Here is an 11,650-nt window from a genome sequence, read left to right as displayed (position 1 = left end):
GTATTTCCTCAGCAACCAGCACGGATCAGCTCCAGGCATGACGAAGTGATATCGTCCTCTTTTGGAAGGCCAAACAAAGTAGTTTCGCTTTCACAACGAAGCACACAGCGCATTCACGACATGGCGGCGGCAGCAATACTACAGCGAGAATAAAAGTTACACCTTCTTTCTTTGCGTGAACATTTGGGCGGCGTTATGCAAATCTTCCCACATCGTGACATAGACATGTGGGGGCGTGTTAGAACGAGCCGTTTTAGGAGGGCGTGGTTGACTCAACTTTTATAAAGAATATCTCTTTGGATTTGAGACTTTAGTCTTTGCAAATTTACAGATCTTCTTTATGCACCAAGAGCTTGTAACACTCCAAAGAGAAAGGAAAAATAGCATCATATGACCCCTTTAAAGAGACTGATGTGGCGTCCCAATTCGCATACTATCATATCATATTATCTATTATATCATATTAGTATGTCCCAAATCATAGATTCCCGAATGGTCTACTACTTCCGGTTAGAATTCAAAGTGCAGATCAATGCAAACTCTAACGGCTAATATTGCCCACAACACATTGCGCGGTGGACGAGGATTCGATTAGAACTACAAACACCAATGCAAACTCTAACGGCTAATATTGCGCACAACACATTGCGCGGTGGACGAGGATTCGATTAGAACTACAAACACGGTGGATATGTGTGACCAACGGACAGGTAGAGAAAGGGATTTGAGTGAAAAATAATGTCTAACCTGATAAAAAAATATTGAATGTTATCCACGTTATATTTCATCTGCAGCAACACTGTGAACTTTTATAATGATATGTTAATGATTAACTTTTAAATACATCATTATGGAAACACATGAGCAGAGTTCTCGGCGTGAAAGACACGCAATGAGCCTCTTCATTTCTCTTCAATACGGTAGGAAATCAAATTAAACGAAATGTGGATGTTGTTAACTGTGACAAGATGATTGACATGCCAGTTTAAACAATTACAGGATGCACGTAACTAAGCAACAGAGCATCCGTTAAAGAAGCAGCTCTGACGAAGTAGTATGTCCCAAAGCGTGCCTACTATATATATATATAGAATAACATACCTCAGAATGTTGTAACTGACCAATCAGCATCAAGTATTTCACGGGGCCATGTAATAATATATGCTGCGTTCCAATTCGCCTACTTATACAATGCCCTAAAAGTATGTACTCTTTTTGTGAAGAAAAAGTACATACTTTTGAGTATGTAGCAGAATAGTAGGGAAGCTTTGGGACATACTACTTCGTCATAGCTGCTTCTTTAACGGATGCTCTGTTGCTTAGTTACGTGCATTCTGTAACTGTTTAAACTGCCCTGTCAATCATCTTGTCACAGTTAACATTATCCACATTTCGTTTAATTTGATTTCCTACCGTATTGGAGAGAAATGAAGAGACACGTTGATTTGCTAGTCATGATCTTGGTCTACCATGCCGAGAACTCTGCTCATGTGTTTGCATAATGATGCATTTAAAAGTTAATGACCAAACGTATTATAAAAGTTCACAGTGTTGCTGCAGATGAAATATAACGTGGATAACATTAAATTAATATTTTTCGTCAGGTTAGACATTGATTATTTAGCACTCAAATCCCTTTCTCTACCTGTCCGTCGGTCGTGTATATCCGCCATGTTTGTAGATTTTTAACATTTTTTTTTTATGCGTGTTTGTAGTTCTAATCGAATCCTCATCCACCGTGCCGCAATGTGTTGTGGGCAATATTAGCCGTTAGAGTTTGCATTGATCTGCACTTTGAATTCTAACCGGAAGTAGTAGACCATCCGGGAATCTTAGGCATACTTTTTTAAACATACTATGATTGCACTGTTATGCACATTTATCATAAACACAGCTCAAATGCTTCCTACTAGTGTGGTCCAAAACATTTAGCACAGTTTTATTACAGGTAGAATGCAAAATGTTTCAGTACAAGCATTTCAGCCAAATGTAATTTATGCAATATTTCAAACCTTTAACCCACTGGGGAAAATCAACCAATGGCAACAGTTTAAAAGATCCCGAGCTCATTGACAAATATATTTTATCGTAGGATGTGCTCCCTTTACACAGTGCGCGCGCGATCGCCAAAGTGAACTACGACTGCGAGCGCTCATTCAAAGGGGATTTAAATACCCCACATATTGATAGCGGCGGCCTGCGCGAAAATTATATACAATATTAGAATGTTTGCGAGAGCGGACACAAAAATCGTGGGAGCGGATGGGAGCGTGCGGTAAATTCAGCGAGAGCGGGATCAACAAGCCCCGCGCTATCACGCTAGCAGCGGCGCAGTCAGTCAGTGAGCGCCGTAACAGATGACGTCAAATCTTGCGGGATTCCATAAATAAAATACACAGAACCCCACTATTCGACAAATATACATAATGAAAAGATGATACAAAATTGAATACCTTGGAAAATGGCATTTAAGACTTTTTAATACGTTTTAAGGGCCTTCATTTTCTCTAAATTGAGTTATCAACTTTTAATACTTTTTAAGGACACCCTGAAAATAGGTATTTTTGTTTATCGTTAATATTTTGAGTTATTCTGGGAGTGACGTCATTGATAATGGACCGGTCGCGCCTGCTTTCTCAGAACAGCCAGACTGTGACTCTGCAGTGCCATGCATCAAAGAGTGAAAATATGCTTTACTAGTTGAAGTTTAGAGTTAGTTTTAATCATAAAGGTGTTATGAAACTGAAAAGAGTAAGCATGCATTTACCTGTTGATGATTTTGATGTATATTCAGAGTTTTATGAACACACATGTTCGTTTCATGTTGCCGCCTGCGCACCAAATTTGAGCGTGGGTACTTCCATGTTAATAAGTGTTACATTTTTGGTGGATTGAGTCTGCGGAAATGTCATTGAGTGCAGTAAATGTGTGAGCTTCTTTTCATGTCAGAATGTATGTTTATAGACAAATCTGTGTATACGAATTGCAGTTGCTGTTAAGGAGGACGGTACTAATGTGTTTTTTGCATCCACAGCGAGTCTGAAGGCATGTGCGTTAATTGTCTGTCCTCTGTCAATAAACTCGCTTCCCCAAAGAGCCTGGTGACGGTAGTCCATTTGTGGTGCTGGGTCAAGTCCGCTACACTATGATAATCACTGTTACCTGATTTAAAAAGCGCCACTGGTTTATCCACAGCATAAATTTGTAAAGTAAAGAGACATGGAGAGAATATATATAGTATTTATTTCTTTTATTTTTTAAATGTAATGTTCTGTGTTTAGTACAACATCAATAGATGGGTTCCCATCCACACAATTTTTATGCATATTGTTGATATAGCATTACAAAATGCTGGATTAAAACACCAAGGCACAAAATCAAAACTATAAATGTTCAGAAAAACTGCATACTTGTGTACATAAAATGTGATGGAAGGACATTTCCCTGAAAGCTAAAAATAAATGTCAAGTTAAGGATTATGACTATTGTTTTTACTTATCAGTGCATATATACAACCATATACAAAGGTTTGGACTTTATTTTGATGTGTTGTTTGTGCAGACATACATACAACAAAATATTCTGGGGGGCCATGACATTTGGGTGAAAAATCACCAAATTCTGGTGGAGGTTATTTAAAAAAAAAAATACTTGCAGTGAAGGAGATAACATTTTGTACTTGAATAAAATAAATGTATTTACATGCTACCACATGAAGCACAATTTTTTGTCACCGTTTTTTTCAGTATAGCTGTAACCTGTTAACATCAAGAAAATAAAGTTTTCTTGCCCGTAAGACTTGATGTGGCCAAAGCTTCACGTCCAAAAATAACGACTGCCAGGTCCTGGGTAAACACCGACATTTTTGTCCTGGACAACCGATCAAATGTCCTTTTAGGAATTGTGATTCCTCCACACAGGGCGATCTGTAACAGAAAGAAAATTGTATCTGAAGTGCATGTGCGCGTCAATAACACAAACAGTGTTTAATTCAATAATTAATAATTATGCCTTTTAGGACACTACAATTAAGATGTTTTGCCAAAATAATTTTTAAAGTAAATTTACATATCTTTTTTGGTTAAGCGTTTAAACAATGAAACAATTAATGAACATGCAATTGTGAAACAGCTTTAACTTGAACTTAATTGTCCACAATCAAAAACCGTCATATCGCACACCCTAAATGCATTTTTAATACTAAATTTGAATTACATACTAAATGCATTTTTTTTTACCTGATCTGGAGACCACTGATGATCTGTGTGCAGATCTGCAAACAGCTGTTCAAGAAAGTTGTTGAAGGGCTCTACACATTTTTTTGCTGCATGATGTATGTGATGGCAGGAGTCTCCATCTATGTCCAGCAGTGTTGGGTAGTGTGTGCTGCAAATCCTGGTCTCGAGGCAGGTCTTGCTTCCTCTCATGACCTTGTAGGATTACATCATAATGCTCACCAGATTTTCCCATGGTATTTCATGCTGCATGAAGAAGTTACAGAGTGACTTCTCCAAGCTGGCAGCATTCACTTTCTAAGCTTCTAAGAACCCCAGGTGCTCTACCACCACCTTCTTTTCATCATCATGGTCATAGCTTATCAACATTGCAATTTTTTTTTTTTTTTGCTGTTGCATTTGCTTTCATCCACATTGAAGGAAAATGGAAACCTCTTCGAATAAAAAATGACCTTTCAGAAAAAGTACACCCCAGGCCATTCACCAACTCGTAGGAGGATGTGGTGCGTGATAGTTGAATTTGTCCCAAGGCTATCTTATATCAAGCGCAAGACTCTGGGCCAATTCAACTATCACTGGAGCAGTGGACATGGGAAGGGAATGTTCAACGATGACTAGGGTTGGGTATCGTTTGAATTTGATCAATTCCGATTCTGCTTATCGATTCCGATTCTTTTCGATTCCTAGTTTTGATTCCAATGTGATTAAATAATGATACCGAACAATTATCCTGCGTATAATAACATAATTTATTCAGCAAATGTTGAAGTAAAAGGCTGTGAAGTAGTCCGGGTATGGTGACATCAACACCTGAAAGCTTTGTTGACTGCTCAGTCTGTGTTTCTGTAAATTTAGAAAATACAATGTAATGTTTCCTTCTGTTAAAAGTTATGCAGTACTACAACAAATATGGACTATAAATAATTCTGTTTTAGGCATTAAAGCTTTTAAGTTTCTTATGAATATAATTATGATGACACAAGGTATGATTATATAAATAATACCTTCGTTATGGCACGTAGGTCTCATGGTTTGAAATGACAGCTGTGTACCCAGCCTACATCTTTTAACACGGGACCTGAACACGATGGACTCTGAAAACAATATGCACGTAAACTAAGTAAAAACACTGTGATTATTCATTATGAATTAAACTGCAATTACCGTTTTAAAAAGTAGTTTTTACATGAAATACGTTACTTACAGTTGGCGGCGGCATTGTTGGTGAGCAAAAGTGTTCTGGCAAAGCCAGCATCATACTGTGATTTGTTCTCAAATCAGGCATTGGTGAAATGTACTGAACACGTGTAAATTAACACTGACGTAACTGGGACGTTCGCTAAAAATAAACTGAATCCATTTTTCCCTGACGCCGGGGCCTTTCGGCTGCGTATTCAAACATGTTGTTTTTCCACAGCCAGGAACGGCACATCTGCATGGCATCGCAATCTTATTGTAAACAACTACTTCTTCAGACCCAGGCTGCGTTCCAGTCCATTTTTATGCCCTTCACTCGCAAACTTCCCTCCGTCTCGTTTACTCGGATGTATGTCATTGATTACATTGCATGAGTGCCCACTTCTGGCGGAACCCTTGCAATGGACTGAACTGGAACGTCCTAAGCCTTTGATCACTTAGAATCTGCTATAGAGTTTGGTTTATTGTTTACACTTTTTCCCTTGCGGATTTGTTTGGTGCAGCATTCTATATGTATAAAGGTATGCTTGGGCTGTTATAAATGTAAAAAAAAAAAAAGCATTTATATATTATAGAGTTGTTTGGGGTGGGGATAAATTAAACGCGATCTGCGATGACGTCACAATCGTGTTGCATTTTGGTCTGTGGAGTGGCCTGAAGTGTGCATATGAAGCAGACTCGCTCGGACAAAATCGAGGGGTCGAGGGTATGTCCATATAAACTTCCTTCGTCCACTTCACGAAGTGGAACGCACTTAAAAATGGCGCTGGGGATTCCCCCGAGGGGAAATGCTTAGGGAAGTTCGCGAGTGCGTGTCTCAAAGTGGAGTGGAACGCAGCCCCACTCGCTGCACGTCGACTGAACACCTGTGGGCGTGACAACGATACAATGATGCAAAAATAGGCATAGTTGTCTTGCTCTGGAGGCGGTGTTTATGCAAACGACTAGGGGTGTCCCCGACTAAGGATTTACATAGTCAAATCAGAGTTTTCGAATCTTGCTGATAGTCGACTGATAGTCGAATCATATGTTTGGGGGCGGGGCAAAATACATTACCAAGAGTCAAGTAGTCAGACATTCGACAATCATAAATACTGATGTTAACACAAAGCGAAAATGTGTAACGGATGACTCGCAGATACAAACGGGTAAATAATGTTTTATGTGTTGATTAAAAGATAGTTAACATTAAACGACTGCGAAACCCTAAGAATTCACAACAATTTTTATAATTAGTTATTAATGTTCTGCATTTCTGTTTTGAGCTGCGCGCGCTAAAGATGACCAGTAGAGTGACGCATTTGATAGCAGGTTTTTAATCAATGGGATTTAACTCATCATTTATCTCATATAGAATATGCTTCGTTATTTATACAACATAACGTTAATATTACGACTTATAGGCTATCTGCACAAAGTGCCCCGAATGCACGAACGTGTCTGCGCGGCTCTGAATGAACCCCTTTTGTGGACGCGTGCCTCACGCAACAACGTGCAAAAACACGGCAACTAAACTCTAAAAATTCACAGTGTTTTATTATAATAGTGTTCTCATTATAATGTTATGTATATGACAGTCCCAGTCATAGTTATTATTATGCATTGTTGTTTGTCCTGCTCGCGCTGCTCGCCGTAGTACTACAATGAAGCGCTTTACCACAGCGTAACTCAACCAAATGCATCTTATACGACATACATAATATATAGGCTTACACGATATATATATAAACTGGCTGAAATGTTTTGAAATCACTTGTACCCTACATAATGGAAAAAAAATCCAGTCTTTCACTCTGTCTGTGTCATGCCCGGTTCAGACTACACGATTTGCTTGACGTAGGGTGTCGTGGGGATTCGTAAACGACAATGGGCGTCGGGACGCAAGATTCCATCGTTTCAGCTCGTGTAGTGTGTCATAGTCTTAAGCTATGAAACTTACAGGATGTTTTAATGGTACAAAGACCTGTCATATGCCAAAAGATCAAGGCAAATTTGATTTCTCATGTCATGACCCCTTTAATAAACACAATCTTTATATCAGTGTGTCACGTGGATCTCAGCAGGAGTTTTTCTGTGCGTTTGAACACTTTGTCCTGTTTTAGATGAGAATAATGAACAGTAAAGAAAAATGAATCAAACTAAATCTCAGTCATGCTAAAGAATAGAATTCATGGAATTTTACATTAGAAAACGACTGTAAATAACAGATATGGGATGAATTGCAGTAGAGTGTTTATTGTCTTAATGTTCTTTTTGAATGTCATAATTCAAAGCGTTTCTGTCTTCTTTCATTCAGTTACATGATACCTGGATGCTTTTGTCCCATATTAGGGGTTTATCGGAGTGTGTGAGTCATGCTAAAGAATAGAATTCATGGAATTTTACATTAGAAAACGAATGTAAATAACAGATATGGGATGAATTGCAGTAGAGTGTTTATTGTCTTAATGTTCTTTTTGAATGTCATAATTCAAAGCGTTTCTGTATCTGTCATTCAGTTACATGATACCTGGATGCTTTTGTCCCATATTAGGGGTTTATCGGAGTGTGTGAGTTCTATTTCTTCTGTAATATGTATGTGGATTTTCTGCGCCAGGGCGCCCTCAGGTGTCCAGTATGCATGAAACAGACATCACGTGTTCATAGCACAAAATAATGGCCAATCCATAAAAATAATATTTCTCTCAAAAGAAATTTGACGTAGACATATGATAATCCATGTTTGTCTACAGTATACAGAAGTGTATTGGAGTTTTAATTAAAGTGTACTTGAGTTTTTTTTTTTTTTATTAGAAATTTGTTATTTTATTATTTATTTTTTTTCTCATTCAGAGTGAAAAATTAGGAGCTGTTTATGAGACTTGCTTATGCAACTTTCCATTTATATTCCCCTTCACGTGGTTCAGGAAATATGCCAGTTAGTTATTGAAAACAAGTAAATCATCGTCAAGTAGGTTTATTGTCATACTGTAGTTGTTACAAAAAAAAGCTGCAAGAAATTTCAATTTAAAAAGCGTCACAGTTCAAATTAACTTCATTGATGTCCTGAATAATACAACTAAAATCATGATAAGAGTATTGGACATTTCTATTATATCAGTGTATTACTGATATTATTACAGTCCGTAGAAACATCACTGTTGTTTTTACATGCATATTTTAGTTTGGATCTTAAGATGTGTCAAAACAAAGTTAATTTAATATGAAAGTTGTAATATTGCAATGGTTTTTATTTTACTTAATTTTAGTTTTTTTAACATAATAACCTAATTAAAGGGTTATTCAAATAAAAACAGGTAAAATTACTAAACACAAGACATGATATTTAACAGACATAGTTAGATGTTCAAAATGCACTATATACATAAATATGTATCATAATGAGTCATTTAAAAATACTCTTCTCACAGATCCATTTATACTTGTTGCCACATGGAAAATCAGCCCATCCTGGTGAATAATTTAGAGCACAGTCTTCCTCTATTTTATTCGTTTGTCCATTCTCCCAGAACCTGCATCAACAGATCAGCATTAGATGTTCAGAGCTGCTTTCTGTGTGATATGATACTGACTGTGAGAATCCTTTATTAAAACATAATCAGTTCAATTCAGTGATTTCTCACCTAAAGGTCACATTGCTGCCATCAACCCATTTCCATCTGCCCTCCACTGATTGGTCAGTCAGACCAATCCAGACTTTAGCATCACCAGAAATGTTCTTCACAAAATCCTGAGAAGTGAAACAATAAAACGATTTATAAAATGAGCACAGACCCATTTCAGCACATTATCTTGAATCTAAAAACTAAACACCACAATTACACACACACAAACACACACACACACAGAGATAGAGAGAAACTGACTTGTTCCTCTTTGTCGTTTATGATGATCAGATCTGCTCCTTTGTTTGTACAGTATTTTCTGCTCTCGGCCCATTTCTTCGTCTCAGAAGAAATGAAGTAAAGACTGGATTGATGGCACTTCCATCCACCTATAAACACAGATAAAGCCATCCCTTGTGAAAAATAAGTATACTAAAATGTATTTGAAGTACATTTATTTCATGCTAAGTATAATACAAATATATTTACATATTTATGCACTTTATAAAATTATCCTGCAATTGTACTTTTAGTATACGGAACTGGTATCAGCTAAATATTGTACTCAATGTACTTTAATTATGCAGAAGTGCTGCTGAAGTCCAACTACAGATATACTGAAGTATATTTGATTGTGCTAAAGTGGAACTATTTCAAGTATACTTTAGGTATATCATAATATCTAGTATTTAAAGGCCAATATTATTCAAAGATCATACAATCCTCATCAATAGTGACATGAAAATACATTTTAGGCTTAATATTAAGAAATGTGCATTGTGCACAAGTAGTACTCCAAATAAACTTTAATTATAATTTTTATATCAGTAAGTCTCTACCGATATGTCAGTAAATATGTTAATAGGTCTGAACTATACTTGATATGAAATAAAAATGTTTTACTAGGGCATGAACTAAATTTGAGTGCAAACAAAATTAAAAGGGTAATTTATGTTAGTTGTACTAGTAGTGTATTAATTAATGTACAATAACTGACAGTATACTGTATTGTGTGTTCATATTCAGTTTGAATTTATCTCACTTGTCACGATCACTCCATTCCAGACTCTTACCATTTACCTCCGGATTCCATTTCCCATAATCCTTTGCATGGACTCATCAATCCTCATTGTCTGCACCTGTAGCTCATTTACACTGTCTGCTCACTTTATATAAGCCTGGTTTAGTTTGTCATTCTTTGCGAAGTCTTGTTAGTTGTTATACTGCATTTCTGAGCATTCTCCCTGGATTTGTCTCTTGGTTTTTTGATTTCTTGCCTGTTTTTTGGGGGGGATTTACCCTTTGTCTGAGTTTCCTGCCTTGTCTATTGTTTGGATTGCCTGCCTGTGTTTTGACCTGTTGCCTGTATTTCGGATCACGTCTCTGGTTTGTCCCAATAAAGCTGCATTTGAACCTCCAACCTGTCAAGTCTCAGAGCAATACGTAACAGAAGACTTCGCCACTTACAGATCCAGCAGCTGAGTGTCATCCAGATCACTATGGATCCGGTTAATCAGTTATTGTGTCTACATTAGAGGGATTTATTGATCGAGGATTATGTACAGCAGTTTCGTGAGTTATCCTATTGTGTACCATTCAAAGAAGTTGCGCTGAAGGACTTTTTTCGTTTTGGATTGAATGAGCCTATTAAATCATGGTTCCCTAAAGGAAAGTTCAATTGTAGTTTAAAGGACTTTATGGACTTATATCTACTATGCTCTTATTTTAAGCGGCTCTGTATTCACTGTGGATGTAACTGAGGAGGAACATGGCACCACACCAGAGTCTGTTCACGTAATGGCTGCCGGTCAAGAGCCTTTCCACAAGATGACCGCCAGCCCAGAGACTTATCATAAAATGGCTGCCAACACAGAGGCTGTTTGCAAAATGATCAGAAACTTTCCACAAAATGGCCGCCGTTCCTGGGTCTCGTCCCGTCATGGCCACCGTTCCTGAGTCTCGTCCCGTCATGGCTGCTGTTCCTGCATCTGCTCACGTCAAGTCTGCCAAGTCAAAGTCTGCTCATGTCATTTCAGAGTCTCGTCACGTCTCAGCTGATCGTCCAGAGCCTAGTCACGTCTCAGCTGATCTTCTCGAGTCTCATCACATCTCAGCTGATCTTCCAGAGTCTCTTCAAGTCACCACTGATCTTCCTGAGTCGTCACAGCTGATCTTCCTGAGTCAAGTCAAGCCACAGCTGATGTACCAGAGTCTCGTCACGTATCAGTTGATCTTTCAGAGTCTCGTCACGTCTCAGCTGATCTTCCAGAGTCTCGTTGGGTCTCAGCTGATCGTCCAGAGTCTCGTCACGACTCAGCTGATCTTCCAGAGTCTCGTCACGTCTCAGCTGATCTTCCAGAGTCTCGTCATGCCTCAGCTGATCTTCCAGAGTCTCGTCATGCCTCAGCTGATCTTCGAGAGTCTCGTCATGCCTCAGCTGTTCGTCCAGAGTCCCGTTACATCACAGCTGATCATCTAGAGTCCTTTCACGTTCTGTCTGTTGCACCCAGATCTTCAAGGTAGTCCTTCGGTATTCCAGTCTGGTATCCAGTGTGAGGGATGCACCGCTGGTGTCTGCACGCGCAGCTGGTATCCCCAAACCCACTCACTTTA

The 11,650-nt window shown here is 38.3% G+C and overlaps 1 protein-coding gene across 1 annotated transcript in view; it reads right to left on the bottom strand.

Moving 5' to 3' along the window:
- Nucleotides 1-9,051: 9,051 nt before the first annotated feature.
- Nucleotides 9,052-11,650, bottom strand: part of LOC107692259 (C-type lectin domain family 4 member F-like) — a 5,478-nt gene continuing 2,879 nt past the window's right edge. The window contains exons 3-4 of the mRNA XM_016491224.1: nt 9,299-9,443; nt 9,052-9,162 (exon numbers count right to left, since the gene is read on the bottom strand). Of these exons, the coding sequence (XP_016346710.1) occupies nt 9,052-9,162; nt 9,299-9,443 (256 nt within the window). The remainder of the gene's footprint in view (nt 9,163-9,298; nt 9,444-11,650) is intronic.

This window comes from Sinocyclocheilus anshuiensis, unplaced genomic scaffold (genome assembly GCF_001515605.1).
Source record: "Sinocyclocheilus anshuiensis isolate Anshui unplaced genomic scaffold, SAMN03320099.WGS_v1.1 scaffold998, whole genome shotgun sequence".
Classification (NCBI taxonomy): domain Eukaryota; kingdom Metazoa; phylum Chordata; class Actinopteri; order Cypriniformes; family Cyprinidae; genus Sinocyclocheilus; species Sinocyclocheilus anshuiensis.
Note: the sequence above shows the minus strand (reverse complement) of the source record. Positions and strands in the feature narration are given on the sequence as shown.